This window comes from Ranitomeya imitator, chromosome 5, assembly GCF_032444005.1.
Source record: "Ranitomeya imitator isolate aRanImi1 chromosome 5, aRanImi1.pri, whole genome shotgun sequence".
Lineage (NCBI taxonomy): Eukaryota > Metazoa > Chordata > Amphibia > Anura > Dendrobatidae > Ranitomeya > Ranitomeya imitator.
Window position 1 is genome coordinate 379,196,831 of NC_091286.1, and position 18,732 is coordinate 379,215,562.

At 45.2% G+C, this 18,732-nt stretch overlaps 1 protein-coding gene across 3 annotated transcripts in view; it reads right to left on the reverse strand.

Annotated features, from left to right (window-relative positions):
• PRIM2 (DNA primase subunit 2) overlaps positions 1-18,732 on the reverse strand; it is a 339,774-nt gene that overhangs the window by 301,654 nt on the left and 19,388 nt on the right. For all 3 annotated transcript variants that reach the window (XM_069726719.1, XM_069726718.1, XM_069726721.1), the window contains exons 3-4: positions 10,283-10,386; positions 10,085-10,176 (exon numbers count right to left, since the gene is read on the reverse strand). In XM_069726719.1, the coding sequence (XP_069582820.1) occupies positions 10,085-10,176; positions 10,283-10,386 (196 nt within the window). The remainder of the gene's footprint in view (positions 1-10,084; positions 10,177-10,282; positions 10,387-18,732) is intronic.

Below are 18,732 nucleotides of genomic sequence, written 5' to 3' on the forward strand. Positions count from 1 at the left end.
TGGGGACGCAGGATGATTGCAGCACATACCAGGATGGGGACGCAGGATGATTGCAGCACATACCAGGATGGGGACGCAGGATGATTGCAGCACATACCAGGATGGGGACGCAGGATGATTGCAGCACATACCAGGATGGGGACGCAGGATGATTGCAGCACATACCAGGATGGGGACGCAGGATGGGGACCCAGGATGGTTGCAGCACATACCAGGATGGGGACGCAGGATGATTGCAGCACATACCAGGATGGGGACGCAGGATGGGGACGCAGGATGATTGCAGCACATACCAGGATGGGGACGCAGGATGATTGCAGCACATACCAGGATGGGGACGCAGGATGGGTGCAGCACATACCAGGATGGGGACGCAGCATGGGTGCAGCACATACCAGGATGGGGACGCAGGATGGGTGCAGCACATACCAGGATGGGGACGCAGGATGATTGCAGCACATGCCAGGATGGGGACGCAGGATGGGTGCAGCACATACCAGGATGGGGACGCAGGATGGTTGCAGCACATACCAGGATGGGGACGCAGGATAATTGCAGCACATACCAGGATGGGGACGCAGGATGATTGCAGCACATACCAGGATGGGGACGCAGGATGATTGCAGCACATACCAGGATGGGGACGCAGGATGGGTGCAGCACATACCAGGATGGGGACGCAGCATGGGTGCAGCACATACCAGGATGGGGACGCAGGATGGGGACGCAGGATGGGTGCAGCACATACCAGGATGGGGACGCAGGATGATTGCAGCACATGCCAGGATGGGGACGCAGGATGGGTGCAGCACATACCAGGATGGGGACGCAGGATGGTTGCAGCACATACCAGGATGGGGACGCAGGATGATTGCAGCACATACCAGGATGGGGACGCAGGATGATTGCAGCACATACCAGGATGGGGACGCAGGATGGGTGCAGCACATACCAGGATGGGGACGCAGGATGGTTGCAGCACATACCAGGATGGGGACGCAGGATGATTGCAGCACATACCAGGATGAGGACGCAGGATGGGTGCAGCACATACCAGGATGGGGACGCAGGATGGTTGCAGCACATACCAGGATGGGGACGCAGGATGATTGCAGCACATACCAGGATGGGGACGCAGGATGGGGACGGAGGATGGGTGCAGCACATACCAGGATGGGGACGCAGGATGGGTGCAGCACATACCAGGATGGAGACACAGGATGGTTGCAGCACATACCAGGATGGGGACGCAGGATGGGTGCAGCACATACCAGGATGGGGACGCAGGATGGGTGCAGCACATGACAGGATCGGGACGCAGGATGGGTGCAGCACATACCAGAATGGGGATGCAGGATGGGTGCAGCACATGACAGGATGGGGACACAGGATGGGTGCAGCACATGACAGGATGGGGACGCAGGATGGGTGCAGCACATACCAGGATGGGGACGCAGGATGGGTGCAGCACATGACAGGATGGGGACGCAGGATGGGTGCAGCACATGACAGGATGGGGACGCAGGATGGGTGCAGCACATGACAGGATGGGGGCGCAGGATGGGTGCAGCACATGACAGGATGGGGACGTAGGATGGGTGCAGCACATGACAGGATGGGGACACAGGATGGAGCAGCACATACCAGGATGGAGACCATATACCAATATAAATGCTCGCCACCCGGGCGTAGAACGGGTTCAATAGCTAATATATATATATATATATATATATCAGGATGTCATACACACACATATATACACACACACACACACACTGTATACACATAGCTCAAAAAAATAAAAGGAACACTAAAATCCCACATCCTAGATATCACTGAATGAAATATTCCAGTTGTAAAGCTATATTCATTACAAAGTGAAATGTGTTCAGAACAATAAAACATAAAAATTATCAATGTAAATCACAACTAATATCCCACGGAGGTCTGCAGTTGGAATGATGCTCAAAATCAAAGTGGGAAATGAAGTTACAGGCTGATCCAACTTCAGTGGAAATGCCTCAAGACGAGGAAATGATGCTCACTAGTGTGTGTGTGGCCTCCATGTGCCTGTATGACCTCCCTACAATGCTTGGGCATGCTTCTGATGAGGCGGGGGATGGTCTCCTGAGAAATCTCCTCCCTGTCCTGGACTAAAGCATCTGCCAACTCCTGGACAGTCTGTGGTGCAACGTGACATTGGTGGATGGTGCGAGACAGGATGTCCCAGATGTGTTCAATCTGATTCAGGTCTGGGGAACGGTTGGGCCAGTCCATAGTCTTTATCTTGCAGGAACTGCTGACACACTCCAGCCACATGAGGTCTGGCATTTTCTTGCACTAGGAGGAACCCAGGGCCAACCGCACCAGCAAATGGTCTCACGCAGACTGAGGATCTCATTTCGGTACCTAATGGCAGTCAGGCTACCTCTTGATAATTTCCAATAATTTCCATCTGCTGTCTATTCCATTTGCACAACAGCATGTAAAATTGATTGTAAAATAGTGTTGCTTTCTAATATACACACACACACACACCATGTTCCAAATTATTATGCAAATTATATTTTTCTCCATTTTTCCTAAATGGTCGGTGCAAATGACAGTCAGTCTAATAAAAGTCATCACCCATTAGAGTATACATCGAATTTTATTGAAGAAACCTCCCAATGTTAGCAGTATGATCTCCAAAATGAATAAAAACTCAAAATGCACTGTTCCAAATTATTAGGCACAGTAGAATTTCTAAACATTTGATATGTTTTAACGAACTGAAAATGCTCATTTGTGGAATTTTCAGCATTAGGTCACATTCACTGAACAAAAAAGCTATTTAACTCCAAAACATCCTAACAGGCCAAGTTACATGTTAACATAGGAATCCTTCTTTGATATCACCTTCATAATTCTTGCATCCATTTGAACTTGTGAGTTTTTGGAGAGTTTCTGCATGAAGTCAGAATAGCCTCCCAGAGCCGCTGTTTTGATGTGAACTGCCTCCCATCCTCATAGATCTTTTGCTTGATGATACTCCAAAGGTTCTCTATAGGGTTGAGGTCAGATGAAGATGGTCACCACACCACGAGTTTATCTCCTTTTATGCCCCTAGCAGACAATGACTCAGAGGGATTCTTTGCAGCATGAAATGGTGCATTGTCATGCATGAAGATGATTTTGCTCCTGAAGGCACGTTTCTGCTTTTTTGACCATGGAAGAAAGTTGTCAGTCAGAAACTTTATATATTTTGCAGAGGTCATTTTCACACCTTCAGGAACCTTAAAGGGCCCTACCAGCTGTTTCCCCATGATGCCGGCCCAAAGCATGACTCCTCCACCTCCTTCCTGACGTCGCAGCCTTGTTGGGACATGGTGGCCATCCACCAACCATCCACTACTCCATCCATCTGGACCATCCAGGGTTGCTCGACAGTCATCAGTAAACAAGACTGTTTGAAAATTAGTCTTCATGTATGTCTGGGCCCACTGCAACCGATTCTGCTTGTGAACACTGTTTAGGGGTGACCGAATAGTAGGTTTATGCACCACAGCAAGCCTTTGAAGGATCCTACACCTTGAGGTTCGAGGGACTCCAGAGGCACCAGAAGCTTCAAATAACTGTTTGCTGCTTTGTAATGGTATTTTGGCAGCTGCTCTCTTAGGGCTTGTTTTCATTTGCGAGAAACACGTCCGTGTCTCGCATGTGGAAACGAAGCTCTGGCGCCGGCACTCCGGAGCGGAGCGTGCGGCTGCATGTGTTGCTATGCAGCCGCACGCTCCGCTCCCAAGTGCCGGCGCCAGAGCTTCGTTTCCACATGCGAGACACGGACGTGTTTCTCGCAAATGGAAACAAGCCCTTAATCCAATGAATTTGTCTGGCAAAAACCTTCCTCATTATGCCTTTATCTGTATGAACTCTGTGCTCTGTTTCAGTCATAAATCTCTTCACAATATGATGATGACTCTTAAGTTTTCGTGAAATATGTAATATTATCATACCTTGTCCAAGGCATTGCACTATTTAACACTTTTCAGCAGCAGAGAGATGCTTTTTATTTCCCATATTGCTTGAAACCTGTGGCCTGCTTAATAATGTGGAACATCATTTTTAAGTAGTTTTCCTTTAAATAAAATCACCTGGAAAACTAATTATCACATGTGTTTAAGATTTCAGTGATCCATTGAGCCCTGAGACAATACCATTCATGAGTTTATTTGAAAAACAAAACAAATCTTTATGATACTTAAATCCAATTTGCATAAGAATTTGGAACACAGTGTATATACACACTTACACACTTCAATTTATCATTTGTGCAACATTTCAATATCAATTAAAAAAAAAAACTTTCATGGTCAGTGTAGGGTCCACAATGTGCAAATAGGCTGTTAAAGGGACACTGTCACCTGAATTTGGAGGGAACAATCTTCAGCCATAGAGGCGGGGTTTTTGGGTGCAGGCATGTACTACGGAGGACAGAGAATGAACTTCAATCCAATATTGCAGCCAGCGGGTAAGGAAAGGGTGAATCAAACACCCAAAAACCCCGCCTCCATGGCTGAAGATTGTTCCCTCCAAATTCAGGTGACAGTGTCCCTTTAAGTTTTGGTCTAGAGTACCGTCCTGGGCAGTCCGTGTACAGATGTGTGAATGCAGCGTACCCGCACAATTGCAGTATGGAGTTTGACTGGACCAATGATAACGAATGAATGCAATTCACTTCATTAAGAACATATGTGACCAATGGAAACGGTACGGACTGGACGCAGGGCCTCCTACTAATACGGTTTACTAAATGGACTTACTTTACATCAATATAAGGGAGACTGTGTCAAAGTCAATAAATGAGCTTCAGACCAATGTACACTGCATGGCCACTTTATTACAGACACCCATCTACCGTAGTAGCATGTTGATTTCCTTTTGGCCTACAAAACTGCAACAGTTCACCATGACATAGATTGCATTTGATGAAATTGCTCTGCCAAAATATTTGTCCATATAGACAGGAAAGCTTCTTGCCATTGCTGCTAATTAGACGGAGGTACATAATATATGTTCAATCTCATCCCAGAGATGCTCTATTGCAGGGGTGGGCAATTAATTTTTCCGAGGGGCCACATGAGTGACCGTGACTGTTGTGGAGGGCCGAACCAATAGGCCGAAATTATTTCTACTCAATATTAATATCGATATATGATAATTATATTATTGATAATTATATTAATATTAATTGTATCAGGTAAAAGGGAAAAAAAATGCTTCTGCAGGCAGGTGCTGGCGATGACACCTGAGCTGCAGCATAAATGGTTACTGTGCACTTAATCCCTTTTGCAGATTTACTTGAGCAAGGAAAAAAAAAAAAAAAAAAAAGAAGAGTCATTTTCAAAATGGTGCCCGGGGCACCCGCGCAGTAGCAGCTATTGGTTAGTATAGAGATCAGATAGATGCTGTTGCGCAGGCGTCAGCGGCGCCATCTTGGTGGACAATTTTTTTTTTTTTTAAATTCTCCAGCAAGATGGCACCGCCCTGTGCCTGCGCAGTAGCAGTTGTTGGTGATCTTTGAGAGCTGCTACTGTGAGGCACGGGTGGCGCCATCTTGGTGGAGGACTTTTTTTTTTCTTCTCCAGCAAGATGGCGCCGCCTGCACAACAGCAGATATCGGATCTCTATACAAACAAATAGCTGCTACTGCGCAGGAGCCATTTAGAAAATGACTAATTTTTTTTAAACCCTCGCTTAAGTAAATCTGCAAAAGGGATAAAATTGCACATTAACCATGCGATTATGCAGCAGCACAGGTGTCACGGCCGGCATCTGCCTGCAGAAGAGATTTTTTTATTATTACTATTACGTACGTGATGGTATTCATTATGCAAACTAGGGGGCGGGTCAGTGAGGGATCAGTGACCTGTCGGCATAATGAATACTAAATCAGAGCACGAGAATATCATTAACACAAAACTGAAAATAAAGTTTAAAAAACAACCACAAGATGAATTTCATCAACCCAGGTATCATTTTATTCAGGATAACGGTGCCTACCTGACACTGTGTGGAGGTTATTGTGCACAATCCTGCTGACAGGTTCTCTTTAATATTGAGCAGAATTAAGTATGCCGACATCCCCTTATATAGCATATGAGCCAAGCAACAGCCCCTCATATGCGGCATGAGCCCTACACAGCCTCACTATATACACTGCACGAGGCCCCCATAGCCTCCCCATGTGCAGCATGACACCCCATGTGCACAATGGCACCCCCATAGCCTCCCCATGGGCAGAATGACACCCCCATATGCAGCACCATGTGAAGACCAAGGAAGCAAGAAAAACAACACTCGTGTTCCTAGAACGAGTCCATGACTAAGAACATGTGACATGGGGCATCTACTTGCTATCAGTGTCCTTCTACCATAGAGTGAACAGCTGCCATGAAGGAATGTACTTGGTTGGCCACAATGCACAGATGAGCACTACTGTACAGCCATAAGTACAGGAGGACCCACAGTCTCAAAAAAAAAAAAAAAAAGCATTTTTAACTCCACCACCAACCTAAACTGCTAATGTGACAGGAAGGGTACATGCACAGATTTAACCCTTTTCAAAAAACAGACTAAGTGTGAACAGGTGCTGAACCTAGAGACACCAACTCATATAAAGTCAAATAAATAAGGCAGCACACTGTAGCGCCAAAACCTGCAAACATGAAAATTGAATTGCATTACGGCACTAGAAATATGAAAAATTGAGAAAGTTTAGCGCACAAATTGGCCAATTTATGTGTACCTTGTAGCCACAATAAGGCATTTCTCGTATACAAGGACCTAATACCTTACCTCTCTGAGAATACAGTCTTCATCTGCATGGGAACCTAATGTGAGTCCTCTCTGACTAAAATCTTTTGCTCTGTGGAGGGGTAGTGGTCCTGCTGTGAAAAACACCTATGGCTAAAAGGAGGAGTGCTCAGTCAGAAGGCCAATTTCAAAAACTTGTATTCATTAGCCTTCTGACTGAGCACTCGTCCTTTTAGCCATAGGTGTTTTTAATCACAGCAGGACCACTACCCCTTCACAGAGCAAGAGATTTTAGTCAAAGAGAGGACTCACATTAGGTTCCCATTCAGATGAAGACTGTATTCTAAGAGAGGAATGGCATTGCTAGGACCTTGTATACAAAAAATGCCTTATCGTGGCTACAGGGTACACATAAAATGGCCAATTTATGCGCTAAACTTTCTCAATTTTTCATATTTCTAGTGCAGTAATGCAATTCAATTTTCATGTTTGCAGGTGTTGGCGCTAGTGTGCTGCCTTATTTGAGATTTAACCCTTTGTCAGCATGAGAACACCAAGCTGTGTGGAATCATCTGACCAGGTAAAGGTTTGATCCGGAACAATTCTTGACATCTTCCTCTGACCCCTTTAATCGATGAGCTATTTTTACCTCCAGGATCCCTTCTTACAAGAGGTTCTCTCTCACCATTGGTGTTATACTCTTTTCTGACAGGAAACCCCACAATGAGGACAGTTTGTGAAATCCTGGCTAGCCTATTGCCGATGACCATGCCTAATTAACATCACTTCGTTTTCCCTCTCATGTCACACTGTAACTGATCTTCAGAAAATATTGGTTTATTTGGTATTATGCTGGACCCAGAAACACTTATGTGTATACACATGTCACAGCCCACTGACAGCATGTACAGAAGAGCCACCTGCTGGCTGCATTAAGTAATGCCACACACACAATTATGGTCATATTTCCCCCTGTAGGAACAGAAGCTGAAAATTGTATGAAATCATTTCAGCCCTCATTTCCCTATATGTGAGAAATGCAAATTCATAAGTTGTTGTACAACACTGTAAAAAATTATTAGTAAAAGCACATATAGATCAATACCACAACATTAAAACCCCATTCCTAATATTGTGTATGCCCCTAACTAATCTAGGCCAGAGCAACACAAGACCTCTAAACACGTCTCCTGAGGTATCTAGCACAAAGTGTTTAGCAGCAGATCTATCAGACCAAATTTTACCATTTTGACCAGTGTCATTTAATGTGCCAATAACCTTGGAATCTTTCAACATTTCCCAGTGATTCTGAGATTGTTTTTATGGCAATCATTTTATGATAATGGTAAATTTAGGTCGATATTTTTATATATAAGTTCAAAACGTATCAGACATGTGATAAAAACTTTAAAAAAAAAAGCTTTGTCGAGTTAAAATCTGGTAAATTTGGAAATGCTAAAAGTACTGAAGTATATAGTGCAAGAGATCAAATGAAGGCAGGTCACCCCCTACTCCTAACCTAAAATAAAAGAAATAGAAAAATTAAAAAACAGGAATATTTGGCATCACCAAGTCTATAAAAGTCAGATTAAAATATAAAATCAAATTAACCAAATTGGTAATCTGTGTAATGAGAAAGAAAACGTCAGCATTCAGAAGTCAGTTCTTCGGCTGACATAACACTGCCCTTCTATTGCATTTTTTTTCTGCAATAAAACTGGTCTACCCCCAAAATTTAAATTGATAAAGGCAGTTCATGGCGCTAAGAGCAAGCCCTCACACAGCTCCATCGACAGACAATTGAGAACGTTATGGATCTCGGAAAATGGTGACATTTGCCGGGTAATTCTTACCATATAGTGAACGCTGTAAATAACACCCAAACAATTGTGGAATTGCACTTTTTTTTGCAATTTCCCCACACTTAGAATTTTTTTCTGCTTTTCAGCACATCACATGATAAAATGAGTGTCATTCAAAACTACAACTTAAAAAAAAAAAAACCTCATATGGCTATATCAACAGAAAAATAAAAAAAGTTATGACTTTTGGAAGAACGAAAGGAAAAAACAAAAGTGTAAAAATTTTAAATAGCCATGTCAGTAAGGGGTTAATGAGTTTGAAGCTTAATTCATGTAAGGCACCACTCAGGGTTAAAGGGGGATTGTCTGAGATTTTCATATTTATAGCCTACCCTTAGGATAGCTGATCAATATTTGAACAGTTGGCGTGCGATACCTGGCAACCCTGCTAATCTGATCTATTGTACCCAGCAGCCAGATGTGTTCAGTTGCGGAGCTGCTCAGTTCTGTCACCTGCATAGTCACCGTGGCCAGGTACTGCATCCATCCTCTAAATCCAAAGGGCTGGATGTGTAGTGGCCACAGCCAGTTACTGTACAGATGACAGAGCAGCGCAGCTCTGCTCCACAATGGAGCACATCCATCTGCAGCGATCATGGGGAGGAGAGGGGGGCGTTGGAGAATTTATTCTGGTTCTATTGATATTGGCCAAAGTTCTTATGCAAGCCCAATAAAAAGGACTAGCAAACAGGAATGGACACAAAACTGACCAGCGGTCCATAGTGTTACTATAAACCTGTTCCCTATTGTCCAGTCTTGTTCCCAACGTTTTTCAACATCCCCATCCTTACTAAGTAATGTCTTCAGGGCTGCAATAAGACAATTTCAGGACAGTGCTATACACAGGGTATGGTCCACTAGAGCCAGATGCCATTACAATGTACAATACCATGTGTATTCTATATACTTTACTCCTATATTTGTCTAACAGCAGCCCTGAAGTAGCTTATTTGAAGAATCTGGGAGTAGAAATATTTTGAGTATTACGAAGACTATTTCAGTGACAGAAAAGCAGAATAAGTAGAGATAGGGCAGGTTGATGGCAATACTGCAGAAAGTCTACTGACCGTTACCTCCACGTGATTGTCTTCTACCCTATTTGGGCTTCATGGGACATTTTGGCCAGGACGGTCAAAGAGGACGTTCCACAAGCAGTATGTACGTTTATGTGGGTTTCCATCGGTTTCCTCCCACACTCAAAAACCATACTAATAGTGGGATCTATATTGTGAGCCCCAATGGGAACAGTGATAATAATGTTGGTAGAGCGCTGAGGAATTAATGGCGCTATATAAGTGAGTAAAACAAATAACGTGTGTACCCCTTTTACAGATCCTTCAGGAAATTCATTTTAAAAAATTGCAAACATAAGAAAATTGTTTCAAATGGTAATACTCATTAGTACTGGAAATAAATTATTCACTTACGACTGGCAGTATGCAAGACGCAATATAAAGTGAGAGATGTGATCTTTCCTTCGCTCATCGTATACTTTATCATTCATTTCATCCTTTGAGGCCTGCAGATATGAAATATAGAAAACGCTTATTAAAATACATAACGATAGATTCATATGTATAATAATGTAGAGGGGATTCTGAGTATAAGTGGACACTCATACTTACAGAGTAGGAAAACTTAAGCTTTCTTAGTTCAGCCTCTAGCTTTGCATTGTATTCTGGTGAACCCTTCACGTAACTTACACCAAGATTCTCGATCGTCTTCAAAACTGCAAACCAACAATATTGTACATTAAACCAATTTCCATAGGTTCTTTACAAAAAAAGGAGGCTTAACTTTTTTTAAGGCACACGCTACTTTTTTTATTTAATGGCCTTACATTGGGGTAAAATAAAAGGACTTGTTATTTGATCTCATTAAGCACTACCTCTCTTCTGATCTTTGCTTACCAACAGTAGAGGTGACATCACAACTACAGAGCACTTCGCTGCTGCAGTAAATGCCTGAGATTAGTGGCACAGTGACTGGCTGCAACGATCATATGCATAGTAGTATTGCTGTCAGTGCTGTAGCCAATAAACACTATCAAGGCAGAGGTGAACACTGGGGAGTGTATGTAACTAATGACGAGCGCAAGTGCTTGTTATGATTACTTGCATTTGCCTAGGCTGCTCAGGTATGTACTGAGTAACGTGGGTGCTCAGGTGACATGCTCGAGTCCCTTTGGCCGCATGTTTCACAGCTGTTAAACAGCCACAAAACATGCGGGGATTGCCTGGCAAATACAGGAAATTCCCTTAAAGAGGTTGTCCCAAGAACAAAGTTCATTTTAACCCCTTAAGGACCATGCCACTTTGTACGTTAATCACAAGCCACTTTTTTTTTTCTTTACACATCTACCAGTGTCATTCTATGCAATAATAACTCTAGAACGCTTCAACTGATCCCACTGATTCTGAGACTGTTTTCTCGTGACATATTGTTCACTTGAAAACAGTGGTAACATTTGTTCGATACGACTTACGTTTTTTTGTGAAAATATCAGAAATTTAGCAATGTCACAATTTTCAAAATTGAACTTCTTATGACCTTAAATCAGACAGTTATGTCACAAAACAGTGAACAAAATTTTTCATGTCTACTTTACATCTGCAAAATTTTTGAAACTATTTATTTTTGTTAGGAAGTTAGAAGGGTTAAAAGTTAATCAATAATTTCTTATTTTTTCAACTAAATTTACAAAACCATTTTTTAAGGGACCCTATCATATTTAAAGTGACTTTGGGGGAATCCTATATGACAGAAAATAAGCAAGAGTGATACCATTCTAAAAACTGCATCCCTCAAGTCCTCAAAACTACATTCAACTTCATTACCGGAGCTTTATCGGTTTTGCGTTTTTCGCTCCCCTTCTTGCCAAAGCCATAACTTTTTTTATTTTTCCGTCAATATGGCCATGTGAGGGCTTATTTTTGAGAGACTAGTTGTACTTTTGAACGACACCATTGGTTTTAGCATGTCACATACTCGAAAACGGGAAAGAAATTCAAGTGTGGTGAAACTGCAAAAAAGTGCAATCCCACGCTGGTTTTTCTTTGGCTTTTTTGCTAGATTCACTTAATTCTAAAACTGCCTACCATTATGAGTCTCCAGGTCATTATGAGTTCATAGACACGAAACATGACTAGGTTCTTTTTTATCTAAGTGGTGAAAAAAAATTCCAAAGTTTGATTTAAAAAAATGCGCCATTTTCCAATACCCGTAGCGTCTCCATTTTTCGTGACCTGGGGTTGGGTGAGGACTTATTTTTTGCGTGCCGAGCTGATGTTTTTAATTATACCATTTTGGTGCAGATACTTTCTTTTGATCACCAGTTATTGCATTTTAATGCAATGTCATGGCAACCAAAATAACGTAATTCTGGTGTTTTGATTTTTTTTTTCTTGCTACGTCGTTTAGTGATCAGAATAATCCTTTTTTTTTTTTTATTTATAGATCGGGCAATTCTGAAAGCGGCGATACCAAATATGTGTAGGTTTAATTTTTTTATTGTTATTTATTTTGAATGGGGCGAAAAGGGGGTGATTAACTTTTTTTTTTTTTTTCATATTTTTAACCCCTTAATCCCATATGACGTACTATCCCGTCGAGTCGGGGTGGGCCTTAATTCCCACCGATGGGATAGTACGTCATAGCGATCGGCTGCGCTCACGGGGGGAGCACGGCCGATCGCGGCCGGGTGTCAGCTGCCTATCGCAGCTGACATCCGGCACTATGTGCTAGGAGCGGTCACGGACCGCTCCTGGCACATTAACCCCCGGCACACCGCGATCAAACATGATCGCAGTATGCCAGCGGTGCAGGGAAGCATCGCGCAGCGAGGGGGCTCCCTGCGGGCTTCCCTGAGACGATCAGTACACGGTGATGTACTCACCGTGTACCGAGCGTCTTCTCCCTGCAGTCCCCGGATCCAAAATGGCCGCGGGGCTGCATCCAGGTCCTGCAGGGAGCACTTCCGGGTCAGGAGCAAGCTGCAGCTGCAGCTCTAATCCTGCCCAGCTGTTTGTCAGATCACCGATCTGACAGAGTGCTGTGCACACTGTCAGATCAGTGATCTGTGATGTCCCCCCCTTGGACAAAGTGAAAGAGTAAAAAAAAAAAAATTCCTAAAGAAGAAAAAAATATATATATTATTCCCATAAATATATTACTTTATCTAAAAAAAAACAAAACAATAAAAGTACACATATTTAGTATCGCCGCGTCCGTAATCCTTTTCTCCGAGCCATTCATTGGGGGACACAGACCATGGGTGTATGCTGCTGCCACCAGGAGGCTGACACTAAGTAATACAAAAAAAGTTAGCTCCTCCCCTGCAGTATACACCCTCCTGCTGGCTCCCAGCTAACCAGTTCGGTGCAAAAGCAGTAGGAGATCAATAACGACATCTAAGCGTAAAGCATGTCACATATATATATATATATATATATATATATATATATATATATATATATATATATATATATATATATATATATATATATATATATATATATATATATATGTATAACATATCAAAAGATAAAAACAAAGCATAAGCTAATAACAGGGTGGGAGCTGTGTCCCCCAATGAATGGCTCGGAGAAAAGGATTTTACGGTGAGTACACAAAAATCCCTATTTCTCCTTCGCCTCATTGGGGGACACAGACCATGGGACGTCCCAAAGCAGTCCCTGGGTGGGGACAACATCACCTTAGGCCGTGTAGCCGCTACTTACAAGTGCGCCACCACGGCCTGCAAAGTCCGCCTGCCCAGACTCACATCTGTGGAAGTGAGTGAATTATAGTGCTTCAAGAATGCATGCGACCTGGAGGAATTCGCAAGCTTGCGGTCGTGCTTGTCGACGTCTGGCGCCTAGAGCCCACAGACAGGGAGATAGGCTGACATCTAGCACGGAAGGACCCCTGGATGGAGAAAAGAATCCACCAGGCTAACATGGCCAAAGAAAACGGCTAAACCCTTCCTGCGAACGTCAGGAAGCCTACTTACCATCGAAAAATCCGAGTAAAGTGTCCAACCTTTGGAAGGACGTCGTCCTCGATACGTACCCACTCGGAGCACTCGCTTCTTCCAGATTATGGAGAACCCATTCCGCTTTGTGGACTAGAGCCGAAGGAGATGAGAGGACGATGCCCCTGCAACAGTGGGAATATAATACCCCTTGGCCACGAGGGAAGGGGATGGCTAGAGGGCAACCTTGCCTTGATGGTAATAAGGAAAAAAGATAAAGAACAGAGCGTCGAGATCTGAAGACTCATCAGGAGGACAAGAACGCAGAGAAAGAAGGGGAGAGACCCTCCCTGATAGAAAAGTCTATCCGGATCAAAAAAGGAGTTCACTGTAAGAAGCCCAGAACCATTAAGGTCCCACAGATTTAACGGTACGCGGTAGGGAAGAACTACAGGTTAAGGCTCCCTGCGAGAAAAACCATATTTCCAGCTAGTCGCAATAAGACGGAAAAATACTAGTACCGTAAGCGAGAAAAAACCTGACATGGTCAGTGCGGGTCTCCCGGGATCACTGGGGCCCTTCCCGCTTCCGAAAAGATTTCAGACGTAGTGGAAGAGGGGTTATGGAAATTGGTACCATGGAAGAACACAGCATGCACTGCGATGGACTTGGATCGCGAGGCCAAACCATGAACTGGAGTACATTGGCGTTCGGCTTGGACGCCATCCGAACTACCTCTGGAGTACTCCAGTGAAGGCAGGTCCGATGGAAGACTTCCGAGTGAAGTTCCCACTCACTTGAGGAGAAACCCGGACGGCTGAATATGTCTGCCGCCCAGTGTTCTACTCCAGGGAATGAACTATTGGGATCACCGAAGATAGATCTCGGCCCATCAGAGAGTGCGAGGTACCTTAGTCATAGCGCTTGACTGAGTACTTGCTAGATGGTTAACTTGTGGCACAGCCGTGGCATTATCCAAATGAAGACCCGCCAGAAGGCAGAGGACCTGCTAAAGGAATAGCCGTACCGTTCGGATCTACAGAGAGATGATCGGGAGAAGAAAACTGGCAATGGTATTTCCTAATAGCCATTGGGCCAGGAGAAGGCTCTGGAAGAGGAAGGAGCTCAGAGACTACCCTTTGAGAGCCTGATTGACTTGCAGAAAACGAGCGCAGCGAAGAAAACTGCTTCCGTTGACGTCCTTTCCCTCAGAACCCTCCTAGCGAATTGAATGAACCGAGGGAATGAAAGATCAAGTGCGCAAGCTCCCTGTAGAAGGGCCACGACCTAGACTCGAGAGAGAATAACCATCCTACTTGGGCAGGATCATCCTCAAAGAGGATCTGCTGGGCTGGGAATGAAGGAAAAAAACTTGTCTAAGTTTAGCTGCTAGCCCAGTAGAAAGGTAATTGCAAGTGATATAGACGACTCAGCGTAGTCCTAGGAGAGCGGCTACAAAGTCGACCAAATAGGGCAGGACGACCATGCTTCTAAGGTGCAAGAAGCACATGACAGCCGTCATGACCCTTGCGACCACTCTGGTGTGGTAGCCGGGCCGAAGGGCCAGGTCGTGAAAATGCTGTACGCGAATGGAAAGGCGAAGAGATTAATGTAGAGAGGAGAAATAGGCATGTGAGGGTAAGAATCCCGAAAGTCGATGGACGCCCGAAAAAAAACACCTTTTACTGTGAAGTAATGGCTGAGCGGAGGAACTCCATCCGAAAAAAGAAAGGGCCTTGTCAAAGGTTGTTAGAAGTTTGAGGTCCAGGAAGGTGATACTTTTCATTCCCTCCATTTTGGAACCAAGATCCCTTAGATCTAGACTGTCCTGGACAATGCTTCCACTGCTGGTTGAGTCTGAAGAAGAGATACGATCCCTTGCTAGTCTCCCGCTCAGAAGATTTGATTGGCCAGCTATACTGTGGAACGAAGTAGTTAAGGTCTGTGACCCGGAGACTTTCATTCCCTCCCCTTGGTCAAGCAACCCATGAGGCGGCTAAGGAAGGGTAGAGCGCTGAACCCGAAACCACAAGACGGAACGAACTAGATTTGCTATCCGACCGTCTGTGGTATCTTAATTGACGATACACCGGCCAGGATACTGGTAGGAATACCACAAGAAATTCTGCCCGGTTAGTCTGCCAAATGGCAGAATGCGGGACTGTAACCAGCAGGTCTCTGCCATCGTCGAGCAGAGAAGAAAATAAGGAAAAACCTCGATCCACCATCTTCTTAACAGGGACGTGGAGAGGAATCGTCCGCTTTCTTGCATCTGATACAAAGGGGGGAAAACCCTCCCTGTTGGGACGCCACAAATGTGTGCCTCCGTACATCCCCAGAATTGAGGTTTCCGAGTGGACAGGGCAGGTTGTCTGGCGATAGGCCTGGGAGCAGAAGAAGATACATGGAGGCGACACTCCGTGTGCTCGTCCGTTGAAGGTGTGGGGGGAAATCGGAGCCCTTTAAGGGACCCGTCGCCCATGAAATTCCGACCAGGTATGGCATCCTACTTAGAGGTTTCTGTCCAGTGCATCACCCGTCAATTTGTTGATGGAGATTTTCTAGAACCTGTACGTTTTTCTAGAATACTTGCGGCCCCTGCTGGCCGACGGCTCCCATTGTAGGAGAGGGAGCATGTTGAGTGCTCCAGAGCTCAGTTAGGGTGACCAGCTTAGGATAGATGATGTGCCCTTAAGACCAGTAAATACTGGTCATGCGCCTTTAAGACTAGGGGTTACTGGTCATGTGCCTTTAAGACCACGGGATACTGGTCTTGTGCCTTTAGTAAGATGACATACTGTTCATGTGCCTTTAAAAGCAGGGCATGCTGAACAAGTGCCTTCAAGGACCAGGGCCTACTGGTCATGAGCCCTTAAGAACCAGGACGTACTAGTCATGTGCCTTTAAGACCAGGGGATACTGGTCACGTGCCTTTAAGACCAGGGCATACTGGTCATGTGCCTTGAAAACCAGGACGTACTAGTCATGTGCCTTTAAGACCAGGGCATACTGGTTATTGCGTTTAAGGCCAGGGGATACTGGGCACGTGCCTTTAAGACCAGGGCATACTGGTCATGTGCCTTTAAGATCAGGAAATACTGGTCACGTGCCTTTAAGACCAGGGCATACTGGTCATGTGCCTTTAAAATCAGGGTATACTGGTCACGTGTCTTTAAGACCACGACATGCTGGTCACGTGCCTTTAAGACCAGGAATACTGGTTATGAGAGGAATGCTGGACATGTACCTTTTAGACCAGCAAGCTGGTCATGTGCCTTTAAGAACAGGAATGCTGGTCATGCGCCTTTAAGACCAGGAAAGCTGGTCATGTGCCTTTAAGACGAGGGCATACTTGCCATGTGCCTTTAAGACCAGGGCATACTGGCCATGAGCCTTTAAGACCAGGGCATACTGGCCTGATTAAGTACTAAGGAAAAGGTGACCGGCTTCTGGCAGAGCAGAGAATGCTGGGGATGTGACCCTTTTAAAACTAGGGGACCCTTAAAACCAGGGAATGCTAGTCCTGGGTTTATTAAAAAGGCATGGAAAGCTGGGGATGCACCTATGGGCCCAGCGACTACTGGGCAGAGTAACAAATACCAGGGAATGAGGTTATGAGACCGGAGGTTAAAAATTAACTTTCGTTGCTGGGAACTCACAGCTCTCTGTTTGCAAGCCTGCACACCTTACCCTGTACTATACACTCTGTAGTTGCAGGAGCACCAGAGATTGCAGGCCTGAAAAATATAAAAACAGGGAAAGCTAGTCCCTTAATGCTGCCGGGATGCGTGCCGGGGGAAAGGGGGAGAAATTGGGCGATTCACCTTACTCAGATTCTGAGTCCCCCGTCTGGAATAGCGCTGACTTCAGCGCTGAAAAACCGCCGGCCGCAGCCCCGTCCAGAAGAAATAGTGACCGGCAATGGAGGAGGAAGAAGATGGCCGCCGAGATCTCGTCTGGAACGAGAAGCGCCTGAATAGGGGGGCGGAGCCGCTAGAAAGATGCCGGCGGTGGGCGGGGCTTCCCGGGATGCGGCCTAAACAGGGCCGAAGCCGGGGACTAAATTTATGGCTTCGGCCGACGCGCACCAGCAGAGAGGGGGAAAAAGGCCGCGAAGTTCTGTGGAGACCCTGCCGCTATGGAGCCCTCCTCTGACCGCCGGAAAGAACGAAATCTCACAGCACTTACCCCAATATTGGCAGATGCTGCAGGTCAGAGCTGTGCCCGGGTAGATGGGACTGCAGAGGGTTGGGGAGCCTCCATCCACCATCCCTGAAAAAGGGGGGTGGAGAGGAACCGTCTGCCTCCTTCCATCATCCGCTTTTTCAGTGGAGATGCAGTGGGGGCTGCTCGGACGCCACGCTGGAAAGGTGCCTCTGTACAGCCGAGGGTAAAACCTGGTGGACAGGGCTGAATGTCCGGCAATAGACCTGGCTGCAGAAGAGGATACTGAAGGTGAAACTCCAGTGCTCGTCTGATAAGGGAGGGGGGAGATCGGTGCCCTAGAAGGGGCCCGTCGCCCCTAGAATCAGCTCAGGCAGTGGCTTCCCACGTCGCAGGAGAGGATACGGAGAGGTAAAACTCCCGTGCTCGCCTGTTGTTGGTTCGAGGAGATCGGAACATGAAAGAATCCGTCGCCCCATTCGACCGTAGTAAAAAGTAAAAAACGGTAAAAAAGAGTTCTTTGGGTCTGAATAGCAGACCCGTCCGTGTACCTCCTACGGACACTAAGCAAGAACTGGTTAGCTGGGAGCCAGCAGGAGGGTGTATACTGCAGGGGAGGAGCTAACTTTTTTTGTATTACTTAGTGTCAGCCTCCTGGTGGCAGCAGCATACACCCATGGTCTGTGTCCCCCAATGAGGCGAAGGAGAAAATTATTTTTTCTATAAAATAGCTTTTATCGTATAAAAGCGCAAAACATAAAAAAATGATATAAATGAGATATCGCTGTAATCGTACTGACCCGAAGAATAAAACTGCTTTATCAATTTTACCAAACGCGGAACGGTATAAACGCCTCCCCCAAAAGAAATTCATGAATAGCTGGTTTTTGGTCATCCTGCCTCACAAAAAAATCGGAATAAAAAGCGATCAAAAACTGT